Genomic DNA, 15,219 nt, shown 5'->3' on the forward strand with positions numbered 1-15,219 from the left:
CAAATGATGGATTGCTTGACTTTTAGGGAAAAAGTTTCAGTTTCCTGTAAATTGCAACAGCAGGATAAAAGAACTTTGCAACCTCTTAGAAACTTTCTGTAACTATAGCTTAAAATTCTTGCTCCCATCTAGCTGTGATTCAAAATTTCCTGACACTGTACCTCATTCCTCTTGCTTCAAGGCAAATGGAAGTAAAGAAGGAGAGGAGTTTTGGTATGATGTGCTCAGGTTAATAAAGTATACATTAGGGAAGAGAAATGCAAGAAAATACAAAAGAAATTACTGTATGAATAACAGAGAAATTTAAAAAAAAAAAAAAAAAAATTCATCAAAGAAATTAAAAGCAATAAAGCTGAAGTTTGCCAAGTGTGAAAAAGAACACTGAGGAAACTAAGAAAAGAACATAAGGAATATTAAAGTATAGAAGTCAATGGATTACAAATGAAGTGACTGTGCAAATTAAAATAATACATATATGTATGTATTCTAAATTTAGCTTGCTTAAATATTTTGGAAATTGGTCATAGGAAGTTGTGAAATTTTACAGGTAGACATATGACATGTAAGTACGTGGAAGTATGTACCTCTAAGTTAGTAAGTAAAGTGTTATAAGTAAAGTACTTAGATGACATATAAGTACATGGCATTTTGAAATATCTTTATTCACCTTTTTCAGCTTTGTTTTCACATGTTACCAAGTTAAGTGCCTGAAACTCTGTAGGTTTTGGTGTGTTTGTTGTTGTTGTTGTTGTTTGTTTGTTTGTTTAATGAATAACAGATAGTCACTAACCAATATGTCTGGAAGTTTTGTTGCCAGCTTTGACCACCTGACACACTTTTCTAAAGATTTAGATTTCTTTATAGACACAGTAGATTTTTTTTTCCAGATACCTAGCTGAATTTTTTTAAAATACAGATGTGTCATATACTTCAACAGATATCAGTAAAGGAAAAAAGAACAGTTCTATTAAACTACATTTCCACACTCTTCACAAAGTTTTGTGCTGAATATTTGATTGTGAATCATATTTCTATCCTAGTATTTGGATTAAATAACATTTGTCATATACTTTGATTCTGTTTTTAGATGTTCAAGAAGCCATTACCAGAAACCCATCTGCCTCAGGTGTCTTACAGATAATCACTCCTTTAGTAAGTATATAACTTAAATAAGTTCGGCTTTATTGCTATTCAATTTTATTTCCTACAAATTGACCTACGTTCCTACAAAGTGGCTTATTTTATAGCAAAAATATAATTGAAAATATTTACCTCAATCTGTTTAACTGACTTGCCAGACTTTCAGCTTTCTATTTATGTAAAAAGTAATACATTAATGAACTTTGCATTACTGTAATCGGGCTGTGAGAGTTTATACCCGACTGCCCTATCCTCTGGCTTCAGTTTCCCTTTTGAAATCTGAAGACGCTTGAAAAGTCCAAGAAGTTTCAAGAACTTCTCAGGAATAATAATGTAGCAGGATCCATTTGAACTATATATAACTCATAATTAATTTGTATTTCATAATAATTTTGAGAGGAGAAGGAGAATGATGTGTGGTAGTGCATAAAATAATTGGTAATACAATGAATTCTTACTTGGACCTGCAGATATAAGTGATAGATATTACCTTTCTTCAGGAAGTGTTTATGTTTTGGTTTATGTATTCTAGATCTTGTCAGTTTGAAACAAAATAATCATGACACCTGCCATATAAAGAACTGAATAGGGAAATAAGTGCACAATGTGCAAAATTTACATTTACATTTTACAATTTACGTTATCAGTTTGTAATTCAGAAGTTAGTATTTATGTTTCTGTAATATCAATCTCCTCCTTTAATGTATATTTGTTAGGAAAAGTATATTGTATATTTTGAAGCTAGTGTATATTAATGTTTATTAACTTAGGAAAAAAATATAGCCAGATGACTGTATACTTCATATACTTTTTGTACTTGTACTTACCTTCACATACTTCATACTTGACTGGATAAACTCTAGAGTTTATAAGCTCTCTAACAAAAATGTTATAGAAAATACTTTTTACTCAGAAGTCTTTTGCCACTTACTGAGTTTGAAACTAGAAGGAAGAAAAAAAAAAAAAAAAAGAACATTTTTGAGGCCCCTAAATTCAACGTGGTTGCCTAGATTTGAAGTGGAATTGTGTAAAGCACAATGTTATCTCTGTTCATGTGGGCCTCAGTATGTGTGACCTGGAACCTCAGTGTTGTTTCCTCTGCCTCCTATCTTAAGAATTTAATTCCTAATGGACAACAACATTAAAAATGCTATTTTTCAGCAATTAGTGTAGCAATAAAATTACCTTTATTGCGTCTAACTGTCTTTTACTATAGCATTTTTGAACCTGTGGGTTTCTCTGGGGATTTCTTCATAGCTCATTCTACTTTAAAAAGAAAAAAAATAGCTGCTGTCCCCACCAATGCAAGTTTCTGTCATCCAGTAGTCAGTCCTTTTGGTCAGCTGATCATGAATGAACAAACATTTCTTCCACTAATCCTTCATCTACAGCATTTTTATTGCATGAATAAAATAAAAACACTAGTCTCTGTAAGTTCACTAATGGGCATTTAAGAGCTTTTTTCCATATGGTTATATACTTGATCATTTAAACAGGAGTGTGTACATGTAGATACAGATCCAGATCTCAGGCACTGGCTTGGAATTTTTCTCAATGATGAGTGAACAACTGTTGTGCAAGTTCCCAGCTGCAGAAAAAGAGCAGAAAACTGAGGTTAAATTCTTATGCTATGGGATGAGATGAAAAGTCTTAATTTTTACTTCACAAGGAGGGCCACCTGCTTCAGCTCGTCTAATTTCAGAGCATCCAAATAAAGCATGTGTATTCACTCAGTAATTCATATGAATGACATCGTGCCCTGTAATACCAACCTCTAAATCCAGATGAAGTTGCACAGTTGTTCACATATAACGGAAAAGAGGTCACATCAATATCATCAAATGATGGTTCTTAAATGTTACACATAATTGCATTTCTGGTTTTGCACATATACATCTCACTATTCTCCATTTTATTATAGAGTATTCAGCAATGCATATCCTCCCCTTTGGTGAATACTACAGTAACCACCCAGCAGTACCAGAATGCATCAGCTAGCAATCAGTTGCAATTGCACAGGAAATACTGATATTCTCCTTAAAAAGCTGCTCCAGTATATTGCAGCATTATGTACTTTTTATGTGTGTATTATTTGACACTATAAAATTAGCCATAAAATAAAGATGAAAGCAGTAACTCGAGTAATGAATGTCAATTGGCTGTTAAGCATTTTTAGGATAATTAAGTCTATTTTATTATGCACTTTATTGTAAAACACTGTATATTAAAGCAATGAAAATACCTCACATTTTTAGCATTTATATTGGTAGTGTAAATTTCCTGTACCTGTAATTAAAGTGAAGAAAAAAAAAATTCACTACTTAGATTATGTGTAAACCATTTCTGTGTTTTTTATGATTTGCTAATAGATTCTATTACATTTGTAAATGATGCATTGTAAAAGTGATTTGATTATCAGTAAATAATGCATGGAGTTTCATCTTTTTTCTTTATTATCAATGGCTGTATTGTAAATTATTGCAGAATGTCTGCAGTAATTACTACCTTATTCAGTAGTTACATCTGATGGTGCTGAAACTGACTGCTCCCAGCATCATACTTCTTCTGCTTCTCCTTCATACTTCTACTGCTTCTTCCTGAATTTGTTGGAGGTTCCAGTTCTCCAGCTTTCCTCAACGTTTTCCAACATTTGCACTTAAAAAGCAGTTCTTCCTCAGCTCCTCATGTGAAGGAACCCAGGCTGAAACTGGCAGGAAATTAGAAAGAAAAATTCCTGGGGAAGGACAAATACAACAAAGGGTATGTAGATGCACTTTCACTGAAGCACATTGGGGAAACCTTTATACGTCAATGGCAGTTTTGGGCTAAGATAATTATTCTAGAAACACAACACCATAAGCACTCAGCTAGCTCAACAGCAAAATGTGGTTTTTGTTTTTTCTCATGAGCTTTACTTTGGTAATCCATATTACACAATTGCCACGTAAGGACAGTTACAAGCAATCAAAGTGGGGACAACAGGCCTGGAGAGGAGGACTCCATTCCTGTCTTTAAGATACACAGATGGAGCCAAATAATAACATATTCTGCATAAGGGTATATATATTCCAAGAACATGACTAAATGTCTTTCTGCAGAGCTTGGTGCACTTGCAGTTGTCATTGTAAGTGGTTATTTTGGAGGGCAATTTGGTTTTGACAGTCTTGGACTGACAGTTTATACATTGGTCCTTCAATTTTAAGTTCACCTGTTGTATGACTATTAACATGTCAACAGATTTGTTTTGGTGATAAACCTGTCTGCGTTGTTACACCAGTTCTAGAGCAAAGGCCTTTTGTTAGTTAACTAGCATGACACCTAAATCTGTGACAGTTGATAATTTTTAAGGAGTAGTAACTTTTTAACCTCCTCTCATTTTCTCTTCCTCTGCTGTTTCAGTGCAAAGTAGATAAATATTGCAAAAAGCCGTAGAAGCCATACACAATGCACAGAACCGGTCAACAAATCTAAGCTGGTAACCATCTTCAAGAAACAATAAAAGCAATTCACTAAATCTCTGAATGTATAATTCCCTATTACATATCTGATTTTCCTTTTATTATCTACACAGTAAAAATTGTGGGGTTGGCTTTGGGACATAAGCACTCGTATTTCCATCAGTGCTGCCTAAATGCTACACAGTGTTATTGCCAGCCTTTGTTAGAGTGGGAGCTTAGAAGAGTTGTATTTCAGGAGTGGGCCGAGTGCTCTACCAATGCAACCACAGAAACACACACTCAGAAGGACATAAGCACTTCTCTGGATAGAACACATCTTCCCAGAAGAAGCAATCAAAAGATATTTGGCAAAAGTATTTTTAAAACTGTTATTCCCAATCCTACCAAGACCATCACACCAGTACCTTTAATTAGTGCTGCCATTGCAACCTGTCAAACGGAGACAAAAGGAAAACAAGTGCCCAACACAGAAATGGAAAGTTTATCAGGAAATTAGGGCTACCTGCTGGTGGGTGATATCAGCCACAATTAAGACCAGTTTGTAGCAAATAGCAGCAGAAATTTTACAAAGGAAGTTTAGGGAAAGATTGTTTTTCTCAAAACAATGTTTTGAAGAATGGAAGGGTGCTAGCTTTCTCCTCTAGCTAGGCACTGCAACATCTTTGGGAGAAAATATCTGATAGACTTGAAAGGGCTGACGTCAGTCTGGAGCCTGTTAAGATAAATTGTACTTAAACACCAAAACTGCAGAAACTCGGAGTCCCCTTCTGATTGCTGTTGCCATCTGCCCTGTCCCCGCTGCCAGTAGGGGGAAGCTGTAGCTGCAGCCCACAAGCCTAAAGGATTGCAATGTGTGTCAGCCCTTATAGGGTCTTTGGTGCTCAAATACATGTTAAATACCCAGCAGAAGACATTCATGTATCTTCAGAGCAAATGAACAAAGGCCTTCTGAGTTTGACTTCAGAATTGGTTTGCACTGAAAAAACTCAGCCCTCACATCTCTGTTTGTATGCAGTATGCTGCAACATTCCAGTACGGTGAGGATTTAATATTTAAATAGTGAGGGGAAGTTTCCCCACAGAGATTAAGAGACGGAAAGCAAATAATCCAAATACCAGAGGCCACGGATCAAAAACAACCCTTGCTAGTCAGCAAGCCAGAATGTCAGCTTAACCAGGTTTCTTCTTCCATTAATCGGTTTAGGTGGCAAAAGCAAAGCCAGAGAGTCAGCTTCCTTTCATAATTACACAGTGAGATTTTTCAAAGCCAGGTGCCTGCATTTAAGTTTCTAGGAAAACATTTTCAAGTAGGATACTTGATTTAGGGTTACAGGCTTCAACTCAAAGAAGATAACCTTGTTTCTTAGATTGCTTTGACTCCTTTGACAATATTAAAGTATAGTTTTTGTTTAGGTGTCTCAACAGTGTGATTCTCAAAAGTAAGGAATGTGCGTTAGGGCAGCGAGCCCAGGGGCAGCTGCTGGATTCTGAGCACTTCAGAAGAGCCAACGAGCCCTTTTGCTCCCATTACTTGATGGATTCTTCAGATTGATATCTACAGATCTTTCTATTCATCACATAGAAATAAATAATGACGATGATGATAAATAATAATAAAGCAGATAACTTAATTTTTCAAGTTAACTGCACTAAAATCAACAAGATTGGTTTAGACAAACATTAAAATTTGGGTACCTTAGACTTCCTCCTAAAACTCTTCAGTCTGCCTGCCATTTTTGTTGCTTTAAAAAAAAAAAAAGTCCATATTCTTTCTAAAATTAAATTTTAGTATGAAAACATATGGAAAACAGGTTAAAAATTATGGTTTCCAATACAAGCCTAAATGCTCTCCTTCAAAAATAACCTTGTATCCTCAGTACCTGTCCTTCACCATTTGGTGAAGTATGCTTTAAGCAAAAATCTGAAGTCCAACATGTCACATGAAGTCATACAGGGGAGCTGGAGCTCAAAAATTAATTCTGCATTGCTGAAATTAAACTTCCACTTTTCACAGAAAACAAATGTGTTTTTCTTTTTGGAAAGAAATTTGCTGCTTTACTCTCCCTCTTATTCCAATTTGCTCCTTGAGGCTCAACACTGGTTGAATTGGCCCATACACGAATTGTGGATTTGTAAGGGATATTTACCTGTGGTGTAACATTGCACTAACACAACTGCTTACTAATATAATATTTCACTAATGCTACTCACAATATTTTACTACTACTACTAAATACTATACCACTAATGCTACTACTACTGCATAGGCAAACCCAACTGTGATTGTTTTAAGCCTGTCAACTAATACAAGGCAGCAGCCACGGAGAACATCCCAAACAGGTCCCAAACATCAGCAGAGCAGAACTGGATGTAGGTGTCATTGGAAAGCAGCCTCCCACCAGGAGAAGGCTGGGGTTAGGAGAAAGAAGCTGAGTTTAACACAATCTTGATGCCCACCAGGGATCTGCAGGGCATGAAAGCACCTCAGGCAAGGTGCCCTTCTCAGGGGCTGTGGCTGCTGGTGGTGCCATGGAGGCAGTAGCTGTGGATGTGAGGGGTGGGTGAAGCTGCAGGGACATGTGCTGGTGGGGACAGGCAAGGAGATGGGGCCTGGCTGGGTTGCTGCCACAGCAGCCCGGGGTTTTTGGACAAGACTCTGATTCTCCATCCCCTTCTGGCATTTTCGGCCATCCAGGGGCAGCAGGTGCCTTGCTTTCTGGTGAGGCCTTGGTGGTGGCAATAACTGCAGTGGTGAGAGGAGGCAAGAGGGGGCTGGGAGGAGCCAGAGACCTTCCTCCTCCAGCCACTGTTCTGGCTAAATTGCTTTCGTAGGGAAAAATTATTTTCTGCAGCTTCCAGATTCAGAGGATAATGGACCTGCAGCATTGTGAAGGGACTGGCCAGCTGTACTCCATGCTTCAAACGTTTTAAATGCTATGTTTACTGTCAAAAGGAGCACACATAAACCTCTACTCTAATGATGTTTGAGGAGCAGCCAGCATTTGTGTAAAATGGCACTGCCTTTCTATATACTGCACACTGTTAGGATTGAGGGTACCTCGAAACCTTTGAGACTAAAAGGCCCTCTTGAGAGTTGCATTTACTGGTCTTAGTAAATGTGTATGTAAATGTACAGCATTTAGTACACAGGTCTTTGAGTTGTATGGCAGGAGCCATGGTAAAGCTCCTGCTGTGGACGAGAATGGGACTGATGCTGTCAAGTTCTGCGAACAAAAACAGAATGACAACGCGCATTAGAAAACAAATCAGCAAACGATGGACAGACTGAATATGGGAAGCAACACCAAAAACATGTGGCTGTTGGTGTGTGGGAATGATCAGACTCACTTGTCATCAAGCACAATGAAACACTTAAATCTGCTCAATCACATATAGAGAGGAGGTTCCACATTCTTTAATCATCCTTATCATAATATTCATAATAGATGGCTCATAATGAGTCCTGCTCTAACACCACTGCTTTTATAAGAGAGAATTCACCCAGGGTGAATTTGATCCTATATAACTAGAGATGACTGCACAATGTTTTTGGAATTGTATTTCAAATTGTAGCCACAGGATTCCTTCAATATTGAATATAAATCCCAAGCCAGCAACAATGGTGGCACTAATCCAGGTGACAGAAGTGACTGTGGGTGACACAAATCTACATATAATCTATTATTGTATATATTACTTCTGTGTTTGAGAAGAAAGGAGTTGTTCAGCATTTGTATTTAATTTGTATCCAATAGTCCATGATCTTTCAGAGTGACAGGGAGAGAAAGAATAAAGAAAATTGGAAGAGGAGAGGAGAGGAGAGGAGAGGAGAGGAGAGGAGAGGAGAGGAGAGGAGAGGAGAGGAGAGGAGAGGAGAGGAGAGGAGAGGAGAGGAGAGGAGAGGAGAGGAGAGGAGAGGAGAGGAGAGGAGAGGAGAGGAGAGGAGAGGAGAGGAGAGGAGAGGAGAGGAGAGGAGAGGAGAGGAGAGGAGAGGAGAGGAGAGGAGAGGAGAGGAGAGGAGAGGAGAGGAGAGGAGGAAACCGGGAAAGGAGAAGGAGAAGGAGAAGGAGAAGGAGAAGGAGAAGGAGAAGGAGAAGGAGAAGGAGAAGGAGAAGGAGAAGGAGAAGGAGAAGGAGAAGGAGAAGGAGAAGGAGAAGAAGGAAAGACCCTGTGCCCTTTTTTCAACTTTCAGCAACATCTGTTCATATTTAGATTTTCCTACTGGTGCTGGGATGAGACACTAAAAGATGCTGAATCTCTTTAGCATTGTGCCCTTGTACAGTCAGGTAAAAATGCCAATAAAATGGACCATTGTCTGTTATTTGATTGCATTTGAAGAACTGTGCCATTAAACAAAGTCAAATAAATGAAAATACTTATTTCTAAAGGAGGTGATCCTGAAATACTTCATATTCAGCAAACAGTTTTGGTCAAAGAAAAAGATCAGAAATGTTAACATATTTCTGTTCATATTTAAAAGTCTGTTATCTCACTTCAGGGTAAGGTGTTGAGACTAAAAGTAGCTTAATCAGATTAGCTGGAAGCTATATGAAATGGTTAGTTTCAGGTCTATTTAAATACTTTATTCATGTCTCGCCAATGGAAATTATTTCCCCTTCTGATTTCTCAGTTTGGCCCTCTAATTAAAAGCAAAAATTATTTGTGCTATCTGCTCAAGATGTTTAAACTCTGTTCTTAGGTGTAGGCAAAGAGCTTACACTGGAGAACATGGCCTTAAGAGATCATATGGTCGGTTTGCTGGAGTTATTTTCTCTTGGTTATTCACATTGCACCATGGATTTCGGTGTTTCCTGGTCAGCCCATGCCCACAGTATCCCTTTGGAGACCAGAGATATTGAGACAGCACGGCAAGGTTTCAGCTGGCAGGTATATGGAGGCAAGGGTGAGTACTTGCACAGAGCTTTCAGGATACTGCTCTTAACAGCAGAGCCAGGGAGGCAGACCCCAGGTTGCTCTGGGTGAAACTTTTTCCATTTCCTTCCAGAAATGAAAGGAGACTTGGCCGACCAGAAAGGTTTAGGTTAAGTGTATAACAACCTGCATCCAGTGTAGCTGAAGGGTGATCTTGGGATTTCCTAGACAGCTCCTAAGCCAGTAACAAACATTAGTAAGTCTTCCCTCTTTTTTCTTGGGTTGTTAGAAAGCTGGATGAAAATGTGCAAATGATTATGTTCTTCAGACCTCTCAAAATTGCTGCACCATCCAAAGCTTGTGACTGAGTCCCTCTCTCTGGTGGTCTGAGCTCTACAGAAAGGATCTGCTTTCTGAAGCAGATCATGCTGTAAGGTCTTGTGGGATGGCAGAATGGCAGAGACTTTGCACACATGATATGCCTTCGCAAACACAACTGAACCTTCCAGTGGAATGATCTTATTATACATATGAGGATCCTTTTCTGGAGGGATAGACATATATAGGGTATACATAAATAAATTCTTTATCCTTAGTAGTTAGCACTGCTTGCAAGAGTGGTAGAGATAATAACTTTTTTCCCTACTCTTTTTAGATTTCAGGATGTGGTGTATGATAACGCATGCTTCTGTGCGGTTGCTACAAAAATACCCTGCTGGCCGGGAGGGGGGATCTGCCTTCATTTGAGGGGGTTTTGTAGACCAAATATGGCCCAAGCCTGTTTGATAGTTCTCTCGTAAATGAAACGATGACAATCCTCTTGTGACTAGGAAACATTCCAGAGCCAGGGTGTAGGGTTACACAATGGTACAGTGTCTTGCCCCTGATTTATAATTTGAGAAGCAGATTGCGTTCAGACAGAATGCAAGCTGAACAATGAGGTTTCTAGTCCTGATCTCATTAACTGAGATTTATACCAAGAGGCTATTGTATCTTGTTCTTGTGGTTTGCCATGCCAGCAAACATTCATAAAGTTATTTAAAAAAGAAAGCTTCTGTCACACACACGGGTCAGAAAGTTCTCAGGAAAATATCTAGTCAAATATCAAGTGGTCTAAATCTGCACTTACTATGCCTTATGTTTCTGGCCTTAATAAGACTCAGCATGATTACTGGATCAAACGTCACAGTCAAGCCCATTAGACTTAAAGATTTGTGGAGACACGGCCTAAAATACTTTTTCACATATTTATGTTGGTTCACAGCTGAGTCACTCTAAGATGGCTTATTAGCTGCAAATCATACATAATGGCTGCAGGAATTTTCTCCCCGTGCTGAAGAAACATTTTTGGGTGGAATAACAACACCCCAAAAGCCGCTTTCCCTCCTGCAGCCCCCAGGGCCACCGTGCTACATGAAGGGTCTCGAAGACACCGGCCCGGGGTCTGTTCTGTGCTGACAGGCACAAATGAGGATGCCCAGAACGTTAATTAATTCATCAATATTGCTGCTGGGCAGTAAGAAGGAAGCAGAGGGCCTGTCCCAGCCTCGCTGTGACAGAAAATGGAGCAGGCCGGACCAGCCGTGTGTGCTGAGGGCACAGCTCGAGGCCTGCAGGCCTGCTCAGCCCCTCAGCAGGACGCCCTCATAAAGCACCATGCAGAGCCCAGTGAACTCCAGCATGGCTCTGAGGGGATTAAAGGCCGGTCTATCTGAGTGCAGGCAATGTCAGGCTGCAAAGTGCCACCCAGCTGTCACCACCGCTTTCCATGCTGCCTTGAAACAGGGGCAGGTTATCATTAGCACGGCGTGTGACTTCGCAGCTCCGCCTGCACGCCCTGCCGCGCTGTCACGGGTAGAAATAAGCATGCAGTGCTGTCAGCTCACGGCCCGGACAGACACCGAGCACTGAGGGAACACTCCTGTAAAACACATTTTCTCAGACAGTCGATGCCATGTCAGATGAAACAACATCCAAATACAAACTCTGTGGCCAATTTCCACAAATTAAATAACTGAGAGCAGGTGAGGAGCCAGGGCAGAAGAAAACATTAGGCAAACCTTCAGACAGTAGCCAGCTCCACAGCATGGAAAACTGCTGATAAATAGCACACACTGCAGTAGAGAGCAGGGATCTGCCCCACCACGTGTAGTGTAACACCGCAGGGGCAGGGGAAGGTGGGTGTTGTGAATGCACACACCTGCACCCGTGGTATGTGCAATTCATACGGTGAAAATAGGACACGTTTCTCCCCAGTAAAGGTGCAGCAGATGAGTCTTTACATGCCGAATTAACAGTGGAGATCATCCTCACATCCTGCTGTACCTTTTGGTCTCCTCTGCCTGAACTCTGACTATGGATCAGATGAAATAATGCAGCATCTTCTCAATAAAATCCTGCCTTCAGTCTTATAAAGAAGAGCCACAAAGTATTTTTAGTCTTATTTTTTTAATAGATTTTGAAATTGGCTTGGGTTATCTCAGCTTCATATCATGTCCCTTTGCTCTCTGGTGAGCCCAGGGAAGTAGGAACATCTTGCTCACTTTTTTTTGTGCTATTCGTTGTTTTGCAAGCTTTTTCCAGAAGAGCAGACTGTACTGCAATCGCAGCTTTTCTATCTTGCTAACGACTTGTCGCTGAATGCCAGACAGCCCAAATATGGACTAATCAGGATAGTAATGCATGACATTTTCTAGGCAATATGTGAATGATAAGCTTTAACTAACTTAGACTGTCTTCAGCTTAATCCGTACCTTTTTTTCTTTGGCTGAATGTTTGGTGTTAAGTGACAGAAAAATGTGAACTGTTCTTTCTTTTCTTTCTTTTATTTTTATTTTTTTTCCCAAATGTATTAATTTCTCTTTATCTCTTTACTTCGCATAAATTGTATTTCCCATCAAGGAAGTTCTCCTTTATAAGTTTTCTATCCAAGTGCAGCTGATTTCCAGTATTTTATGCCTCCATTAGTACAAAAAGCTGGAAGAGACAATCCAGAGAGTTTCCTCCAGGTACTAAATACTAAAGTTCTGTCAAAGTTCAATGATCTAACAAGGCAATACTTAAAGCAATGAATCATTTGTTAAACCTTTGCAATCCAAACCCCAAAGTTTTCAACTGCAGCTCTGTGTTTCCCTTCTTGGAAAGCCCTGCCTCTGAAAACTGCCCTTTTTGTGTTTCTGAGGACCTAGGTCTAGAGTGAGAAAAGCAGGAGGATGCTATGTAAAAGCTTCTGGCTGCAGATTTGGAATCAAGCCTTGGACCTAGGACTGATGCCCAGACAGTCTGTTAACCCAAGGCAGTTCTGTGCTTGGGCGGGAGCCAAACTTTGGGCAAGGGTTTGGCACTGGGCCATTGTCCTGACCTTACTTATCCTTAGACATGTGCATGTCACTCTTACAATGTTCCCACAGGTTAATATCCCTCAGAGAACTACGTGATTATCCCAGGCTTCTAGTCACTCTATAGACACAAACAGTCACGGTGGTTGTTCTGTCTCCTCACAGATATTATCTGAGTGAATTAGGACATGGAAGAGGAATATAAAAGACTTCTCCAACCTTGTCGAGGTTAAATGCTACTCTATACAGCTGCCTCCAGAGTATTCATTTGCCATGAACAGGGCACCTTGGGGCCCTGACTCACAAGGCTTGTCATGGATAGTACTGGAAATAAAAACAGTATTTTGGCAGTACTGTCTGCCAAGCTATCCCCACGTGGTATTAGACAGGGGACATTCAAAAAAGAGGTAACTGGAGAAAAGATCTTTCCTGCAAAAGGAAGCCTGCCCTGTTTGCTCTCAATACCCACCCACCTCCCCCTCTTTCAAGGGACCTGGTAGATGTCTCACCCTCTTTCTGGCCTTCAGTGCATGACAGCAAAGGAGAGGAGGTAGCACTGAAATGTACACAGGGACCACTTCCAACAGGGAAACTGCACCTGGCACTGCACATCAAAACTGTGGCTACAGAGACATATACATGTAGGTGGTGTCCACGTGGGTGAACATCTTGAGGATTTCTGACTGCAGTTAAAAGCAGCTTGTTTTATTTTCAGTGTAGGCCTATTCCTTCCATTCTGAGAGTGGCTCATTTCCATTCATCCATTACAAAAATAACACTGCAACCAGCTTGAAGTTGTTCTGTTTCTTCCAGTCATGAGGCACCAGAGACCCCATACAGAAGAACCCCCCCATACTTTCAGTCCAGCACGAGATCAGCACAAGGAAACACTGGTACCAGCTCTCTTCAGAGGGGCTCACAGGTATATTGTCTCCGGCCCTATCTGGGCTCAGTTATTCCAACAAGAACAGTATACTAAGATGCTTTATTTCATCTCTGCTTGCAAGTGAGTTTTGGCTTGTAGAATTTTATACAAACAGGCTGCTCCAACAAAGGACATTTCAAGTTCTTTATTCTTCATGTCAAAGATTCTTAAAAGGAACTCTTCCTTTCCTTTCCTTTCCTTTCCTTTCCTTTCCTTTCCTTTCCTTTCCTTTTCCTTTCCTTTCCTTTCCTTTCCTTTCCTTTCCTTTCCTTTCCTTTCCTTTCCTTTCCTTTCCTTTCCTTTCCTTTCCTTTCCTTTTCCTTTCCTTTCCTTTCCTTTCCTTTCCTTTCCTTTCCTTTCCTTTCCTTTCCTTTCCTTTCCTTTCCTTTCCTTCAGAGAAGATTAAATAAGCTATTTAACATACTGAAAGGGAATAACTTTTGGACAGTATTATAATAGTGCAAGGCTTTAAAAGGTAGTTTCAGAAGTGTGTACTGACCCCTGATGGGAGTAAAAGTGTTCCCATTTATTTTAATGGAAATGGGGTGTTCATATTTTTCTGAAAGATTTTAAAATCTTAGGTATGATTTATAAACCAAGTACAAACACGGTACTTGAAGAGCACCTTTCCTCCGAAAGAGCAATAAATGTACAGAGCAGACTGCAGCAGATCAAGGTGAATCCAGTGGAAATGCATAGTTCAGTTCCTGAATACCAACGTGTAAATCCTTTCCAGAAGTCATATAGGAGAGACTTTAAAAATAAAATAATTCTTAAAACTATAAAGATTTCCCTGCCTCCATGGGTCAAAATTCTCCTCCCATGGTTCGCAGCTGCCAGCCACGTTACCCTTCCCCTGAGAGCTTACTACAAACACATAACTTTGGGGCACAGCACTTAAAGCTCTGCACAGTGCTGTCAATTTAGCTTGGCACCGCATGCAACATCTGGCCCATAATTAATACAGCACTTTAAGATCCTCCAGGAACTATTAAACTCAAGGTATATTAAACTTAATGAGTCTAAAAGTTACACTTTTATTTTTTTTCCTGTGGAAGAGAAAAGCTAAAGGGTTAAGGATGATGGAGTTATTAACATATTTTAAGAAGCAGGAGTACCGTGTTTCACACTCTTCCTGCTCCTCAGATCTCTTTTTTCCTTAATAAGACAGTCCTTGCACATCAGCACGCGGGGTATCGGATGGCCCTTTTGTCCTTAACCATTTCCCATAAAGAACATTACTGCCAAGGCTGCTCTTGTTTCCTTTGGCAGCTGAGCAGCTGGAGGTTTCACATGCAGTAAATCCACAGCCGTAGCAGAAGCATAGCCCCACCAGGCCCACGGCCACCGTGTTTTCCGTGTGCTGAGGAAGTCCCCAAGCTGCCCCCTGGGCCACCACGTGTCACCTGCACCCCTCTGGGCTCTGCACCCCTGCCTTCTGCTGCCTGGCCTCTGTGCGGGGACGGGGCACCAGCTGAAAGCTGCCT

The 15,219-nt window shown here is 40.2% G+C and overlaps 1 protein-coding gene across 1 annotated transcript in view; it reads left to right on the plus strand.

Moving 5' to 3' along the window:
* CEP126 (centrosomal protein 126) overlaps positions 1-9,643 on the plus strand; it is a gene marked incomplete at both ends in the record, with an annotated part of 43,802 nt that extends 34,159 nt beyond the window's left edge. The window contains 4 exons of the mRNA XM_084306126.1: positions 1,088-1,152; positions 8,171-8,249; positions 9,297-9,500; positions 9,603-9,643. Of these exons, the coding sequence (XP_084162252.1) occupies positions 1,088-1,152; positions 8,171-8,249; positions 9,297-9,500; positions 9,603-9,643 (389 nt within the window). The remainder of the gene's footprint in view (positions 1-1,087; positions 1,153-8,170; positions 8,250-9,296; positions 9,501-9,602) is intronic.
* Between the last annotated feature and the right edge of the window lie 5,576 nt (positions 9,644-15,219).

This window comes from Netta rufina (genome assembly GCF_964035555.1).
Source record: "Netta rufina genome assembly, chromosome: 1".
NCBI lineage: Eukaryota > Metazoa > Chordata > Aves > Anseriformes > Anatidae > Netta > Netta rufina.